The sequence below is a fragment of the Peromyscus leucopus genome, unplaced genomic scaffold (genome assembly GCF_004664715.2).
Source record: "Peromyscus leucopus breed LL Stock unplaced genomic scaffold, UCI_PerLeu_2.1 scaffold_741, whole genome shotgun sequence".
NCBI lineage: Eukaryota > Metazoa > Chordata > Mammalia > Rodentia > Cricetidae > Peromyscus > Peromyscus leucopus.
This window is the reverse complement of record NW_023505664.1, coordinates 14,692-31,721: the sequence shown is the minus strand read 5'-3', so window position 1 is coordinate 31,721 and position 17,030 is coordinate 14,692. Positions and strand designations below refer to the sequence as shown.

Here is a 17,030-nt window from a genome sequence, read left to right as displayed (position 1 = left end):
TCTATGTAAATTCAATAAGTTGAAAACAAAAAAAAATCCCTTATTAAAATGAATAGAGTTAGTATAGTTCCAGGAGATTGGTGAACTTTTCCCCAACATTGGCAGGGTGAGTCGGGGTCAGAGTGACAGTTTCCTTTCTTTCTTTCTTTCTTTCTTTCTTTCTTTCTTTCTTTCTTTCTTTCTTTCTTTCTTTCTTTCTTTCTTTCTTCCTTCCTTCCTTCCTTCCTTTCTCTCTCTCTCTCTCTCTCTCTTTCTTTCTTTCTTTTTTCTTTTTCTTTATCACATAACTATTTATTTAATTAGTGCTAATAATACCAACAGTATTTGTAACACACCAAATGCAGAGGCACAGAAAGGTTCTTGAGTTGATGAGGCAGGAAGCTCACAAGTTCAAGGCCTGCACACACTACAGATTAGTTCAGGGAATCTTGTCAAAAGCCTGTTTTGAAATAAGAATTTAAAAAAAGAAGGTTGCATAATCCTCTAGTAGAGAATCTGCCTGGCAAGCACACAGTTCTGGGTTCAATGCCCAGAACCTGCCTCCACTCCATTTCCCTAAAATAATAGGATTGTAAAACGCTTCTTTAGCATTAGACAAAGCCACATTTAAGCTAATATCATCAAAATGAATAATCTTTCTTGCTTATTTCAAATTTCACAGATAACAGTATAAAAGTAATGTAAACACACCTAAAACACAGCTTTTTTTTGCATTAGGATTAAAACAAATATAACACATACAACATACCAGTTGAGTCACTGTTGCTACCAAGGTACCCCCAGAACTGTCTCCCATAACGCAGATGCGAGAGGGATCCACTCCATATTCTGTAAGAACTTTATCCTGGAGAAAGAACTTGATCACAAAAATACAATCTTCAAGGGCAGCTGGGAATTGATACTGAGGAGCAAGCCTGTAGCTTCATAGGTAAATCAAGTAAAAACACAACAAAGCCCTTATTAAAATTATGCAACTAAATATCTTTCACCAACAGATATACTGATATCTTGGCCCTACTTTGAATCATAGATTTCACCAATTAGCCCCAAGCTCATTGGTAACTTCTGTCTTAAAGTGAGACATAGATTCACATTCAGGGTTTCTGGTATTGGTTTTAAGGAGAAGCAAGTAAAACAGGTGTGTTCATCCTCTGAAGCCTGCATGCTTCAGTGATCCTCAATGTGCTTTATGACTCCCAAACAACTCAGAATCACTGATAGGATTACCCAACATTTTAAATACATAAGATATGAGAGTAAATATGACTATATTTGAAGAATTTGAAATATGAATATTTTAAGTATAACATTGGATCTTACCAAAACCTTTAAGTTTGTTCATAAGGCTAAAATAAGACTAAGTACTATTGCATTTGTTTGGTTTTTGCTGTGTGTTTCTGTGTTCTATCAGAGGAGCACACCTCAATTTAGCTACCTCACTTTTTAACTCAATCACCTCCATATCCACTAGAATTAGTGAATTATTCACATGATTATATTAAGCAATGTTCATCAGATTGTCCTTCTGTTTATATTTTAATCTGTGTCTAAAATATTTGAAATTAGTATAATCTGAGCAACATAGTACAAAAACATTAATGTTCCTCAAGGTAAAGAACAACCAACACCTTAAAAAGTAACGTGTAGAATTCTTAAACAATGTACAACAAATTTCACTATTTAAAAAGCTTAACTAAAATTATGTTGTGTTAAACTTAGTTAAAATTATAGCAGTATATGTGAGTTTGAGGCCAGCCTGGTCTACAAAGTGAGTCCCACGAAAGGTGCAAAGCTACACAGAGAAACCCTGTCTTGAAAAACCAAATATATATATATATATATATATATATATATATATATATATATATATATAGCAGTAAAGGCACTGCACATTTACAATCACAATTCAGATATTTCTCAAAACTTGAGCAATTTGTCTGTTTCCATTTTCAAGTAATTAAGGCAGGAAAGAACTGACCTCTTTAGTATGTCCTACTGGCCCCAAATATACTCTCAACCATGAAATTACTTAGAGTGATTTTGTCTGAGGTCTACATTTTGTATGTCTGGTTCTTCATTAAGGAACTGGCAAGATGTGCAGCAATCTTTTCATCCTACTGCTGAGAGTCTCAACAATTCAGAGGACACACATGAGGTCTTAAAGTAATAAGCACTTACTCATATTTTTGTAAATGTTGGCAAATGTCACGTCATGAAATATTAAGACTGATCACTCAGATAATATCTTGAAATGTTCAAATTATTCAAACATCTTCACATAATATAATTAGAACCAATACAACTCTAACCCACACAGTGTTTATAAACAGGTCTCATAAAAACCAATGTCTCAAGAACATAATGAGTAAACTTTCAAGGGATGCTACTTGCAAGTACAATTAGTGCTTGAGAATCTTGGAGTTTATAGTCCTAGAGATGTCATAGCTGTGATAACAAAGATGCTTATTCCTTTGGCCTCACACTTGCATTTACAACAGTAGAAATCAAAGCAAAGACTGATGTCTTTGAGGACACATTGACATTAAAATCATTAGAAAATTAATATAAGCAAAAATCCATAGAATATGGGTATTTGATGGCTGGGTGACAAACCCTGAGAAGGCAAGGTGTGTGGTAAGAAGTATGATTGTTCTCTTACTCTACTCCCACAACAACAGCATCAAGCTTGTTTGCTGTCCATCTGTTCAGGTCGTCATAAGCTGACATCTCTGAAACAAAAGAAATGAATATAAAACAGTGCCCTGTAAATAGAAAACAATAGAAACCCAGCAACGATCATGAATGTGATAGAAATGTGAATTATCATTCATTGATGGAAACTCAGTAATCTCCACTTTTATTATCATGTAGATCAACACTCTGTCGGATCCAGAAAAAAGATTGCAACTCATTTCCACTTCATTCCATAAGACTCTTAGTAGATGTATTAGAAAATCTGAAATTAAGTTGAAGATAACATTGTAGCCAGTATTCTAATTTTCACAAATTCAGAGATTCATCAGTTTTTTTTGTTTTGTTTTGTTTTTTTAATTTTTCAATAACGAGACATCAACTTACTTAACACAAGGTGTACTATTTAGTGCAATTAAAACAACTGAGCTTTTCTTTTGTCAGAAGCTTACATATTTACAGAAGGTCATGCATATTAAATAATCTTATAAGTAAACACCTTTCTGTGTAGAAGTGACAATTTTAATTTTCATTAAAATCAAATAAGAGTGTATTCTTGCATTTATAATTCCTTACAAAAGTTAACCATACATAAAATTGAGTTAAAAAACTTAAAAGAGGTAGAAAGGAAAAATATTTTCCTAAAATTTTAATAAGAAAATGTCAAGATTCATTTTAATTAGTAATATATACTAATTGAACTACAAAGCATAAATTGCCATCCATCATGTTAAACATAAAAACATAATAATTGATAGAAAATGAATAAGAGAAAATGAAATGTTGTTTTAGAAAATATATTACAAGTTTACTGAGAATTCACAGAGCATTGGGAAACATGAATAGCTACTTATGTTTGAAACATAAAGTTAGAGAGAGCAGAGGCAGAAACAGGACAAAAATAGCAAAATATATGCACCTACATGTCAATGCTTGATAAAAGATTTATCAAAAAATGAATGCTATTTATGAATTATCAAGAATCCATGTGGTCATACTTTCACATTATGAAAGATAGAGAAGAAGGAAAGAGAAATGAAGAAATGGTGGTGAGCAACCAGGAATGAAAGAATGGGAAATAATCTAAATGATAATTTACATAGCGTGGACAGGAACAAGAAGATGCTCACAATTTTGTGGCCAGAACATGACATAGAGTGTAGGAACTAAAAGACAGTTGAAGTAGAGCAGGGGTGGTCACTACTGGGGGATATTTTCATTTCTTGTGTTCTTGGAGTTTTATTTATTTCCCCTTTTAATCTTTAAGTAAAAAAATATGATGGTATCTGTTAAGAAATTTCATGTGATACACTAATGACCAAGTATGTGAACCAGTCTACAGTTTAATTTTTTTTTTTAGACAGAGTTTCTCTGTGTAATAGTCCTAGCTGTCCTGGAACTCATTTTGTAGAGCAGGCTAGCCTCAAACTCACAGAAATCCACCTGCCTCTGCCTCCCAAGTGCTGGGATTAAAGGCATGTGCCACCACCGGCTAGCCACAGTTGAATTTAGCAACAATGTTAGAGATGGAAAATAGAGCCAATATCTATAGGATGGACATGGTGGCTAGCATGGAAACAGTAAAGAATAAATTAGAAGAAAATGTAGACTCAACACCTAAAGAAAAAATAGTAAAATCTGGAGATTATTAATATTTGTAAAGTCTAAAAAATAACTTATTTCCACACGGCTTTAGTTTTCTTTTGTTTTAAAGCTATCATTGCAAATGAAGGTATAAGGTTAAGGAGAATAAGGAAGGGCAAAGAATGTCCTTTTATTCAAAGTAATAGCAAAAATATTAGTGTAGCAAAAGGCAGTGGCCACATTCAGATTACACAGCTTAAAAAAAATCAGAAGAGAAACAGACAGACCCTACAGTATATGGAAACATGTCTCAGAAAATAAAACAAGATAGGATAATAACTAGAAAGAAACTGGGTCAACAGAGGTCAAGGCAGAGGACACAGTACATATTTATGAGTCAACAAAGGAGGTACAATTGCAGGTGAGAGAAATACAAATCAGGTGATGATTTGGAAGGAAATATCCCAAGGAAAGCAGAGAGACTCATCTTGACCAAAAGATAAACACGTCTTTTCCTAGGATGGAAGCAGAGTAATGAAGAAGGGACAAATAAGATGCCAGTGAGTGTGACATGGGTAAGGAGAGAAGTGGACTTGGAGATGCGAAACATATAGACTTATATCTGGGAAGGAACAGGTAAGGTTGGAAACAGAATGTAAATTTAGAAATGTCACTGAAGTAAAACAGAGGGACTAATTGCTCTTGAGGGGTGGTGTTTTCTAGAAATAGTGAGAACATGGATGGCCTGCTCACCAAGAGCAGGAGCCTGAATCCCCTGGTTTCTGCTGGTAAGACTGTTGCTTCCTTCCCTTTCTAACTGTGGGACTTTGAAAACATTCCTTACTCTTATTGTTTCTTCACTACTAAAACAATGATAATAATATCTATCTGAAAAATGCTTACTCTGTTGGCTCCCCAGCTGAACACAGTAGTATTTTTACTTATCTTGAAATGTTCCAGTTCATGAGAACAAAATACTGGATGTAAAAATTAAGCTACAGGTTCTTTGAGGAAAAGAGTGTTATCACTTGTTTCATAAGTACACAGTACAGTATTCCAACATTTTGCTGTATAGTGAATTCATAAGTCATCAAAAAATGGTGTGTGTGTGTGTGTGTGTGTGTGTGTGTGTGTGTGTGCCTGCCTATGTGTGTGTGTCTGTCTTAGCTACTGCACTCATCTCCACACAGGAACTGATTACTCAGCATTATTTCATTTTATCACTTTAATACAAAGTTATGCTTTGAATGCTAAGTGTCAGTATCATTGTTGTATCACAATCTACAACTTGAGCAAATGTTAACTGCAGTATGGCAGTGATTACATTGTTTCAGATCCAACAATTAAAACACCTGGTTCACATTAGTGTTTTATATAATATATGTGATTAGGTTATTTTAGTCTGAATCCAGAGTTTATTGTTTACACTTTCAAGTCTAGGCTATCTATATGTATATTTTAAAATATATTTTTTCTAACAAACCATCTTATTTCTACTTGATTGTTTTACTTGTCAAATTGTAAATGTAGAAATATTTGTGACCCATGACCCATACATTTCAATGTATCTCTGTTAAGTTGTGTATATTACCTAAATCAACGTACTGACAAATGATCTGTCAACTTATTGGTACATGATACACAGAACTTATTTAAATGTGAATATATGAAAAACACACATATTAAAAATACACTTACTGCAGCTTCCCAAGACAAAAGCACCACCATGAATGAAAATAATAGCTGGTCTCTGTCTTTCAGACTTCTTTTTTGGCAAGTACAGACGAACAGGAATGTCACTAAAGTTTGTGTCAATCACTGTAATGTTTTCATCTGAAACTGGTTTTGTAAGGTGAAGTGCTGTTACAGTTGAAAATACTTCTTCATATTTCATAAGACCTATGTTTTCAAATAATGTGGCCTATAAAAACAGTAAATATTGTAAACATTATACTTTTTTATTTTAATAACAATAAATGCACACAAATGCAATTATAAAAAAGCGATGTGATAATGTTGTTTTTATATCCTAACATTATTTTGGTAGCATGGAAATCTCAATGTGATTATCTGCATCAGACCTGAACAAAATTGAGTCCACCAATAATTTGTCATAGATAAGGAGTGGTTCAATAAAATTCCATCGCTTCCTGGTGGTTATAGGTTAATAAGGAGGAGTCATTTTCTTGCATAGCTGTTAATGAGTTACCCTTGCTATAGCAAATAATCTCCTTCCAATTCTCAAGCAAGAAACTAGTTAAACTCATTGGATCTCACAGAAGAGTGAAGACATGAAAGCAGGGAGGCAACTTGTTGAGAAAATGGATTCCAGTAGGCTCAGGAAGGAGTGAGAGAAAGGGATTCATCAGGAAAATGCATAAATCTGTCAAATAATGCATAAACAAATGCTTGGAGATATTAAGCTACTATTGACCAGGAAACTTTATCTCTACTTGTTAGGTTTCAAAGGGCTGGAAGTTGCTATGCATACTTTCAGAGGAGGAAAGCAATCATCAATCTTGCCTAACAATGAACCCTGAGAACTACAATAGCCACTGGACTGACAAGACTTGCCCATTCTTGCAATAGCACTTTGAACATTATGGGAATAGCCAACCTGTTCTTATTGGATTTAAGTTCCATTACACAAGACAAAACTCATACCTGAAACCATTGTTGGGTCACTAATCTGTGAACAGCAGGTCAGAGGCCATAGGAAAAACCTACTACTGCCACTCCATTAAATGTACATACTATTAAACAAATTACTAATGACTTATTGTTACACCCATGGATTAACACACCTCTCAGTCCTCATCAGAGAAGGTTCTATTTGCAGTCGACGATGATTAACACAGAAGCAAAATGGACCAAAGTGAGTTAAATAAGAGGCTACTAAAAACTAAGTTCTGACATCTATACTGCCTTCTCTCCTGTCAAAGTTCAGAGATAATTGCAAGAAAGGAGACTGAAAGACTCTATAAACAGGAGATATTGAATGAATACAAAGAAATGGTGTCCTCAAGACACAACATGGCAGTGGCATGTATGACGTCAGTGATTGTGGCAGCATGCACAAGAACTATGAAAGCCTAAGTCAGAGCAATGCCTAGTATGAAAAGGGAAGATGGTCACAGAAATGCCACCCTTCGCCAAAAATCTATTGGGAATTTATAGACACTGGGAGAGGAAGAGTCAGTTTTCCTTAAGGGTGTGTCCCCTGGTACATCCACTATATGGTCACATGATGAAAAGTATATGGGAAGTACAGATTGCACTAGGTGAATGGGTATAAAGAAGAACACAAATCTAGGTAAAGAAATGTGGGTGAATCTGGAAGGAATTACAGGAGGGGTAAATATGGTCAGAAATTATTGTATACAATTCTCTTTAAAAAGGGAAAAATGTAAAATGTAAAAAATAACTAAAGAATTTTTAGAAAATTGAAAAAGTATGTAGTATTTGAAAAATAATAGTATTCTTATTTATTTCAACCAAATTTGGCAATATATCTTGCACTGGTGTGATTTATTCTTAACTGTAGTTTTATCTAAAACAAAATTATCTGAAAAGTGGTATTTTATGTATGTTTCAATATTTTAATTTATTTTGTTGGTGATTCAATTTAGTGTTACAAAATCATCTGTGTGTGTGTGTGTGTGTGTGTGTGTGTGTGTGTGTAAACATGGTGTCCATGTGTGCTTGTGGAAGTCAGGGATAAACTTGGGTGTTGATCCTTATATTTTAAACTTGTTAAAGACAGGTTCAGTTGCTCCAGCTGTATACGCCAATCTTTCTGACCCAGCAGCTTCCTTGATTCTCCTGTCCTCACCTCCCCTCCCACTGTAGGAGATGTGCGTTACCATATCCAGCAGACTGTGGGTTCTGGAGACCTGAGGGCAGACCCGAACCCTTGCTCAGCAAACGTTTTACCCACTATCCTGTCTCCATCATCTCTAGTTTAGTCTAATATTTTAAAATGTCGCCGGGCGGTGGTGGCGCACGCCTTTAATCCCAGCACTCGGGAGGCAGAGCCAGGCGGATCTCTGTGAGTTCGAGGCCAGCCTGGGCTACCAAGCGAGTTCCAGGAAAGGCGCAAAGCTACACAGAGAAACCCTGTCTCGAAAAACCAAAAAAAAAAAAAAAGTAAAATGTCATTCAATTTCTTTATTAATCATAGTTCATGTTCCCCCTTTCAGCTATAAAACAGCATCTTTTCTTTTTTTGAACATGACTTCAGGGAAAAAGAAACCACTTTTTATTTATACCATTGAAATCAGGCTCTCTTCAGTATTTCTGACAAGTTATCTAAGACATTACTGACCAATTTCAGTAAAAGCAGTAATATAATTTTTATATGACTGGAATATTTCAGAGCATCTACTCTTGTCTTTGTCTCATGATGCTAAGGTTATAAATCCATACAGATATTATACCCATCTACATTAAAGGTGAGTGTACTGACTCCAGAAACTCCTATGTCTGATCTATATTACACAGATATAAACTGCAAGAACCATGTAGAATAGCACTTGTCTATGTCAGTGGTACATATGGCCTTCTCTATATAATTAGCTGATAAATTATGTATTTAAATAACAGAAAAAAATTAAAATTCCAAGTTCTCGAAAAATGTAACAAGTAGATGATTAACATGGCAGTTGTATAAGAATAATAAGTGACAGCTGCTGTTGATGGTATCAGAACTGTGGTTTTATCACATTCAAGAGGTTTTTTTTTAAAAAAGTATGAAGTTTCAGCTAAAAACCATCCGTGTGTGTGTGTGTGTGTGTGTGTGTGTGTATATATGTATATTATATATATATATATATAATCATATGCATGTATATAAAAACATCTATTAAGAATTTGTGGCCGGGCGGTGGTGGCGCACGCCTTTAATCCCAGCACTCGGGAGGCAGAGGCAGGCGGATCTCTGTGAGTTTGAGGCCAGCCTGGGCTACCAAGTGAGTTCCAGGAAAGGCGCAAAGCTACACAAGAGAAACCCTGTCTCAGGGGAAAAAAAAAAAAAAAAGAATTTGTAAAGTAGGCATTCTTCTTTAGTTCTCGAACAATATAGGTCTTTGTGTCTTGGAAATAAAAATATTATAGATACTTATTGTATTTTTATGCCTAGTAGATATAAATCTCATTGGTTTGGGTAACAATGTCTTAGATCTTTTCAGAAAGTGACCATCTCACCATTAAAGTTTCAAAAGAGAGATTTCTCAAAGTGATAGCCACTTATTAGATAATATGACAGCTTTATTTTAAGCTGCTTGGAAATTGTATCTTAAGCCTTAAGATAAAAATAATAATATTTGGAGATACACTATCACCCCAATCACATCAGGAAGTGATTTATTTTTATTACTTATTTGTATCCACCAGTCTTCTAGAATATATTTTTTTCTACTCTTAAAGTTTTCATTATTCCAGTAACAGGAAATCTAATACAGCAAGCATGCTCTTCATGCATAGTTTAGTTCTTTATGCTTTTATATGTGCAAAGAGGGAGGGTATAGATAAAACTCATGATGCTAGCAAGAGGATTATAAAATGAAAAAGAGACTTAAGGAATGGAGTGGAAAAAGAGAATAATTGAATATATATGAACTGAAAGTTTAATGGTGACTATTTGGGTGAGAAAGAGAAGGAGAAGGGGATAAAAGGAACAGAGAGGAAAATAGTGAAAAGAATTTTGAAAAGTATGCATGAAAATGCTATAAGGAAACATATTACATTCTATGCTAATTAAAGACTAAGTTGCTGAATTGAAAGTCTTCATGCAGCATGATTCCAATGACTCTATTACACGATGTTGTAGAGAGAGTCAACTACAAAAGCACTTAAAGGTTCATAGTTATCAGGAGTTAACACTGAGATGTTTATTACAAGGATATATAAGAAAAGTTGTTTACTACATGATGGCCAAAAGCAAAGGGACAGATTGAAGAGATCCTAATGACCACTATGGTGAGAAAGTGTGCCCACAATGACCTACCTTCTTTCAACTAGGATCCAAATCTTAAAGATTCAGTTACAGAGGGAAGATGTGGGTAATCACTTGTGATTTCTTATATTGTCCATTTGACAGGACTTAGTGTCACCTAGGAAACGAGACTCTGGGCATTTTCTAGATCAGATGAGCCTATTGGCAAGCTTCTGAGGGATTCTCTTGATGAACGTTAAATGTGGATGGGCACATTACATGTGCTGGATCCTAAACTGCCAGGAAAATATGACAGAGAATGAGAACTGTACAGTCCCCTTTGTTGCCTTCTTCCTAAAGGAAGACACAGTGCAATGTGACCTGCTTCTTGAAGCCCCTGCCATGCGTGATGTACCCAATGTGAAGGGTGATATCCTCAACCTGTGAGACAAAATGAACATGTTCTCTCTTAAGCACAGTTAAAAAGATATTTTATCACAGAAATAGGAAAGGTAACTAACAGAAAATAGGTAATAAGAGTGGGCCATCACTGTACAATCTGTCCACGAGAACTCTTGAAACTAATTTGTAGCTAGAATGTGGGGGGAAAAAAACTTTTACTTTGGGCTAGAAAAGCCTTAGAATGATACAAGTAGAGTTTAATGGCTACTCTTGTGAGATGTGGCAGACAAGAATGCTGAGAGAAAAGATATTCAGCTCATGAGGTTTCTGAGAAGCATGAGGACTGAATCAGGAACTGGGATAAGAGTCATTCATATTTTGTCCATGTTATGAGAACTTGAATAAGGTTGAATTTAAAGATAGTGAACTTACTTATTTGGCTTAGGACACTTCAAAACAACAGGACATTCAGGATGGGCTTTACCACTTGCTTACAGTTGATTTTAGTGGCTGTACAGCTGAAAAATATGCTTGTTCTCACTGGCTTTGCTGTAGGAGACACCACTGATGGAAAACACTTAGAGGATTAAATTTCAAGGATTGGGGTATTTCTGTGATAGAATAGACCATGTCTTGTTTGGAGGAATATGGAACACTTTGGGACCCTGGACTAGAAAAGTGATTGAACATTTTAAGCCAAGCTTAATGGGCTGTACTAGTAGGAGCATGGAAGACAATAGTTGTGAGGGTGATTTGAACTATGGAGGCCTGGTTCAAGAGGTTCCAGAGAAGAATTTTAGTATGTAGTCTAGAGATTGTTCTTGTGATATTTGGTGAAGAATGTGGCTGCTTTCTGCCCTTGCATAAAAAAATCTGCCTGAGGCTAAATTGAAGAGTTAAGGATCAACAGCTTTGGCAAAGGACATTTTCAAACAACCTAGTGTGGACTGTGTCGTGTGGGTTTCGGCAACCATGCTTATGCAGATCTATAATGGAAAGTGAACAAGGAAAAACACAAAATGTACACCTGGAGGAGAAAGGGAGCACCAGGAAGTGTAGACAGATTAAACAGAAGCCTGATGACTAGTGCAGAAAAGGGGGTGGTGACCCCAGAGCAAGACTGCACCCAACTAAGTTTCCAGTTATGAAAAGGAGGGAAAGAACAGCTTAGAAATAGACATTGTGCTGCACACCTTTAATCCCAACACTCAGAAGGCAGAGGCTGGCAGAGCTCAGAGTTCAAGGCCAGTCTGTTCTACAGAGCAAGTTCCAGAACAGCCCAGCTTAGGCATAGAAGGAAACCACTGAAAACAGGAAGCTGGTGAAAATGTATTTGAACAAGTGGGGCATGTTCCAGCTCCAGAAACTTGGCAACTTTGGCCACATGGTTCGGGCTTTAGAGTTGAGGATAGAAGAAAGGGGTTATGGAATCTCCCTCCAAGATTAAGGAAAGTCACGGAGACCAGGCATGTGTCAGGGGTGTCCCTAAATGGAGGCCTAGAGAGGCCACTGTGTGAAGCTATGAAGGTGAAGCCTGTGTAGTCTTGGAAAACCCAGTATACTGGAGATGCTAGAGTTGAGGGATGCCTGCCAAGGAAAACTGTTAATAGGCAGTGGGACCAGCCCAGGAGAAAAAGTGAGTTGCATACAACAGAGCTGAAAGGAGTTTGGGATCTGAAGAACATTTTGACATTGGATAAGGAGATGCAGAATTTGGAACTTGACAAGCTGGTTTTCGGGCTTGCTTTGCTCCAGTATTTACTCAGCATGCTCCCTTTCCTCCCTTTTGGAATGGCAATATATATCCTATGCTATTATATGTTGGAAGTATGTGATCTGTTTTTTAATTTTGATTTTATAGGAGATTATAGTCAAGAGATGGCCACGAGTCACAGAAGAGACTTTGGACTTTTAAAAGATTCAGACTGTTACAGACTTTTAAAACTGGACTTAATGCAGTTTTGCATTCCGAAAGAGCTACAAGCCTGTGAAGACCAGGGTGTCCAATGCAGTGGTTTGAAAGAAAATGTCCCCACAGGTTCATAGGGAGTAGCACTAAATATTTTATAAAATTTAAGATACAGTAAGGCACACTAGTAGCTCAATAAGTTTTAGCTTAATTCTTACATATAAAAATATTTTTGACACAGGCATTTGAGCCAGAGAAGCAGGTAGGCTAACTGCAGATTTCAACTCTCCTTCTGATCCCTCAAATCGGATCCCTCTGTCTTATCCCTAGCTGGGCATCAAAACACCTGCTGCAGCCTCCATTTCCCTGATTCCCCCATCTCTGGTGGATCCCACTGACCTTCCCCTCCTAACTACCTTCCCCCATTCATTACTTTATCTTAGCCACCAACTTCAGCAAGCCCTCTATGGGAACCCATTGGTCACTTCTGCTGAAGAAGCAGGTACATTAACTGTAGCCTTCACCTCTCCTTCCATTTGTCCAGTCCCCCAGTCTCATCCCTAGCTCTGCAGCAGAACACCTGCTGTAACCTCCCTTCCCCCACTGCACCTTTCTCCAGTGGATCACACAGACCTTCCCCTCCAAATTTTCTTCCTGCAACCCATTCCTTGGCTTCAGCGCCCAACTTTTTAGCAGGAACTCCCTGGGACACCACAGGACAACCTGAGGAGGGAAGCAAACAGACCAACTACCGATGCTCACCCCACCCCTCCCTCCAGTTCATCATAGTCTGATTCCCCAGTCTCAATCCAGATCTTTAGCAGAATTTCTGCTGTTCCCTCTCCTCACTATCTGTCCGCATTGCCAGGTGCTAAGTAAGCAGATTGTGGTGGAACACCCTGCTTTCCTTCTTCTCGTGAAGCTCCTCCACTTTCCATAGCCCATTCCCATTGCCCAGCCTAAGGATGCAATGCCCAGAAACTCATTTCACCTGGAACTTCCAGTGTCCAACCTATCAGGACACCAACATTTTCCTACTAGGCAACACACAGCTACCACACTCTTCTAAGAACAATAGAAAAATAACAAACCAAAACCCAAAACACCCACAGATAAAGACAAGACCAGATATAAGGACCTAGATTTATAATCTTCCTAATCCCACATACCTAGATACCAACATAAAAACATAACCAGTAACATCCAGGACAATATGTCTCCATTAGAGTCCTACAGTCTTAACACAGGTTCTAAATATTCTGACATGTCTGAAAAATACCTTAAACAGCCCCTATGCATATGATAGAGGTCCTTAAAGGGAACATGAATAAATTCCTTAAAGAAATCTGTGAAAACACAAACAAATAGTGGAAAGAAAAGTGGCAACAGAATCAATAAAGAAAACCTAAACTGAGGGAAATCTGGAAATGAAAAATTTAGAAACTCTAACAGGAACCACAGAACAAAGATTTACCAACAGAATACAAGAGATGGAAGTCAGAATCTCAAGAATTGAAAACATGATAGAAGAACTGAATACAAGAGATGGAAGAAAGAATCATAGGCATTGAGAACACATAGAAGAAATGGATATATCAGCCAAAGCAAATGGTAAATTTGAAAAATTCCTGGCACAAAACATCTCAGGAAAACTGAGACACTATGAAAAGACTAAATAAATTTTGATTACAGTATAGTTGTCAATATTAACTACATGAGCAGTTTTCCCTATGACGACACTGATGTTGTCATTGTAAGTTAATACAACTAGCATATCTACAATTAGATGAAATGTGCTTTAATAATATACAGAAGTGATAGTGACATTTGTTCTGTTTTCTCAGATCACTTTAACCACATCTGTGTGTGGTAGATAACTGACTTTCATATCTGGGTTTGCAGTAGTCTGTTTTGATATCCCATGTGTAAAATCTGCTGGAGGCCTCAGTAACACAAAGAATATACAAAGTTTCTGTGAACAGAAAAGAGAAAATAACTAGAACAATAGCAATTAAAATTCACCAGAATTTTAAACTTGATGGAGGTAATATGTGAGGTTCCAGAGAGCATTTGAGTGAAAAATGGACTAACAGAGAATGTCAAAAGCACCAAAAATATGCAAGTTTCCTAACAATACCCAAATATTGCTTTTAGACAAGACTACTTCTTTTATTCTGATGTTGATCTATCACAACATTCAGTGTGCAAGCAACCACTGTATGTAACTGTTTGTAGAAAATCAGTTAAGTATGTTAGTGATTAAATAAAGTTCAAGATTGTCTGGTTTACATATCATAAAGAACACTGAAATACCTTTCAAAAACTTAGAAATAAAATAAGTTTCAAATATACTTATGACATGGTATCCCAAATCACAGTAAAAAAAAAAAAAAAAAAAAAAAAAAAAAAAAAAAAAAAAAAAAATATTACCACAAGTGAAGTCATTTTTATGAGAGCATCCATGAATCTCACTTTCCAAGGTTCTTCAATATTTTCTGGAACAGGTGAATAAATGCAGTAAGCAAATAGAATACAAGAGACTCCAAAGCACAGAGTTTTGTACCCCATGATAAATCTTTACCAAACTTGTGTGTGGTGACAGTCAACAGCATCTCATATATAGACTAGGGAGCAGTAAGACAAAGGTGGAAGGTGAGCTGTTTAAGGTAAAACATTGGTTTTAGCAACTGTGACTTGACATTCACTTCTGAGATCAAGTCATAGTTGAAACTGGTTATGCAATTGCATGGCTTTGTGGAATAGAATTTACCTCAAAATGTCTAATAAAGTATACAGCAATGGCATAAACTTGTGAGATCAGTGAGCTCCTCTTTCATTACATAACACTAGAAGAGCAGAAGCATTTAGGACCCTGATTAGAGCACTGGGGGGGGGGGAGACCAAGAGACCCCTTTGTTCTTTCGATATTTTGCAAAGAGTAGTGATTAGTTTAAAAACAAGGTAAAATGTTAGGTAATGTTTAATCAACCTTAAGGCTAACACCTACACCACAGCTTATTAGAAAATTCAAATCCACGCTGACAGTGATCTTTAGAGGCAATTTAGAAATGAAATTGTGATTCCCAAGTTATGAACCAATTCATCTAATGCTTAAATTTGTATACAGCTCACCATTTATTAAACTTAAAATTCGTAGATGCATATTATTACTTACATAATCATAGAAATTTCTGTAAGTTGATAAAGCAAATATTTGTTGCTTCCTGATATTCCCTATAATTCAGATTAGACAAAGATTTTACCAATTGAGTATAACCTGGCATTTGTTAGTTCCTTTGTGAAAATTCTTCTTCTCTTACCCATATTCTACCAGTTCTGGTATAGAGTACTTTCCTCAAATGAGGGCTTTCCCACCTTCCTCAATAACTTATGGGCAGAGGCCTTTCCTGGAACTCTTAATTGTTTCATGTTGCAATCTTTACCCAACCCTGCTTTAATAACTGTCTTTATACCAAAATATCGGTAAAAAAGTCACACTCTAATTTTGGGAACTAGAACTGCATAGATCGTGGGTGGAAGAGGACTAAGGAAGCTGCGAACAAGCTGAAGGGAACGACCCCACATTGCATCCTGGAAACATCAGCACACTATCTACAATATTAGCTTCCTTTTGCATGTTCTCACTCCCTTTCTCCTCTGAACTTCATAGAACTCACAGGGAATTTGATGGACCTTATCCTCCCTCCCATCCAGTCAGGTATGTGCCATTTACCCACAAATTTTCAAAGACAGAATTTATAATCAATAAAAAAAAAAAGAAAAAAGAAAAAGGTTTTAACTGTCTGGCTTCTGGAATCCCACTTTTTCTTAATAGGAAATAATATAAAGAAACCATAAAGTTAAGGATTTGTTCAACGGTTTTAGTAAAAACATAAACATGTAGCCATGAAAGGCATGTGAATAAAGCTTATCTCAAGAGAATCAGAGAAAAAATAAAAGGCAACAATAAAAGGTAAAAGGCAACAAACCATTGTCCATTGTTCATTATGCATCCTCCATGCCTGGTTGACTCTTACAAGCCCAAGAGAGAAGAAGCAAGGGAGGAATTGGAAGAGACTGAGGATGACTTGGGTCTAAATTGACAGAAGACACAAGCCCACACTCCAATATCTCAGTGAACCACAAGCAATATAAATGCAGAAGAATCCACAACACCTCACAACTGCAGACAGAACGAGGACAAAACCCTTGTAGCAAGCAGAATTCCAAGATGGCTCCTCAAGATTCCCAGTCACTGGAGACTGATCTAGTCTAGTCAGACAATAATCTTAGTACTCTATGAAGAAATTTTGTAGGTGGAATGAAGTTTTCAAACAAAGGCCTTCAGACAAAATGATTAGATGGGTTAGCCTCACTGACCCCGTGATCCCTTAAACCAAGAAGTTTTCTCCACTTAGACACATGAGGCAAGCCTGAGAGGAGAAAAAGGGAGGCCATGTGAGAAGCTCCCAATTGCCCCTTGAAGTAGAGAGGGTCATAAAGCAGCCTTTA

At 36.6% G+C, this 17,030-nt stretch overlaps 1 protein-coding gene across 1 annotated transcript; it reads right to left on the bottom strand.

The window, feature by feature from the left end:
* Nucleotides 1-748: 748 nt before the first annotated feature.
* Nucleotides 749-15,086, bottom strand: LOC114707762 (arylacetamide deacetylase-like 2; the record flags this gene model as incomplete). The annotated part of the gene is made up of 4 exons (XM_037201991.1): nucleotides 14,949-15,086; nucleotides 5,974-6,196; nucleotides 2,660-2,729; nucleotides 749-920 (listed from the first exon to the last, which is right to left on the bottom strand). Coding segments are annotated over exons 1-4 (603 nt in total), but the record flags the coding sequence as incomplete, so codon positions are not given.
* Nucleotides 15,087-17,030: the final 1,944 nt, after the last annotated feature.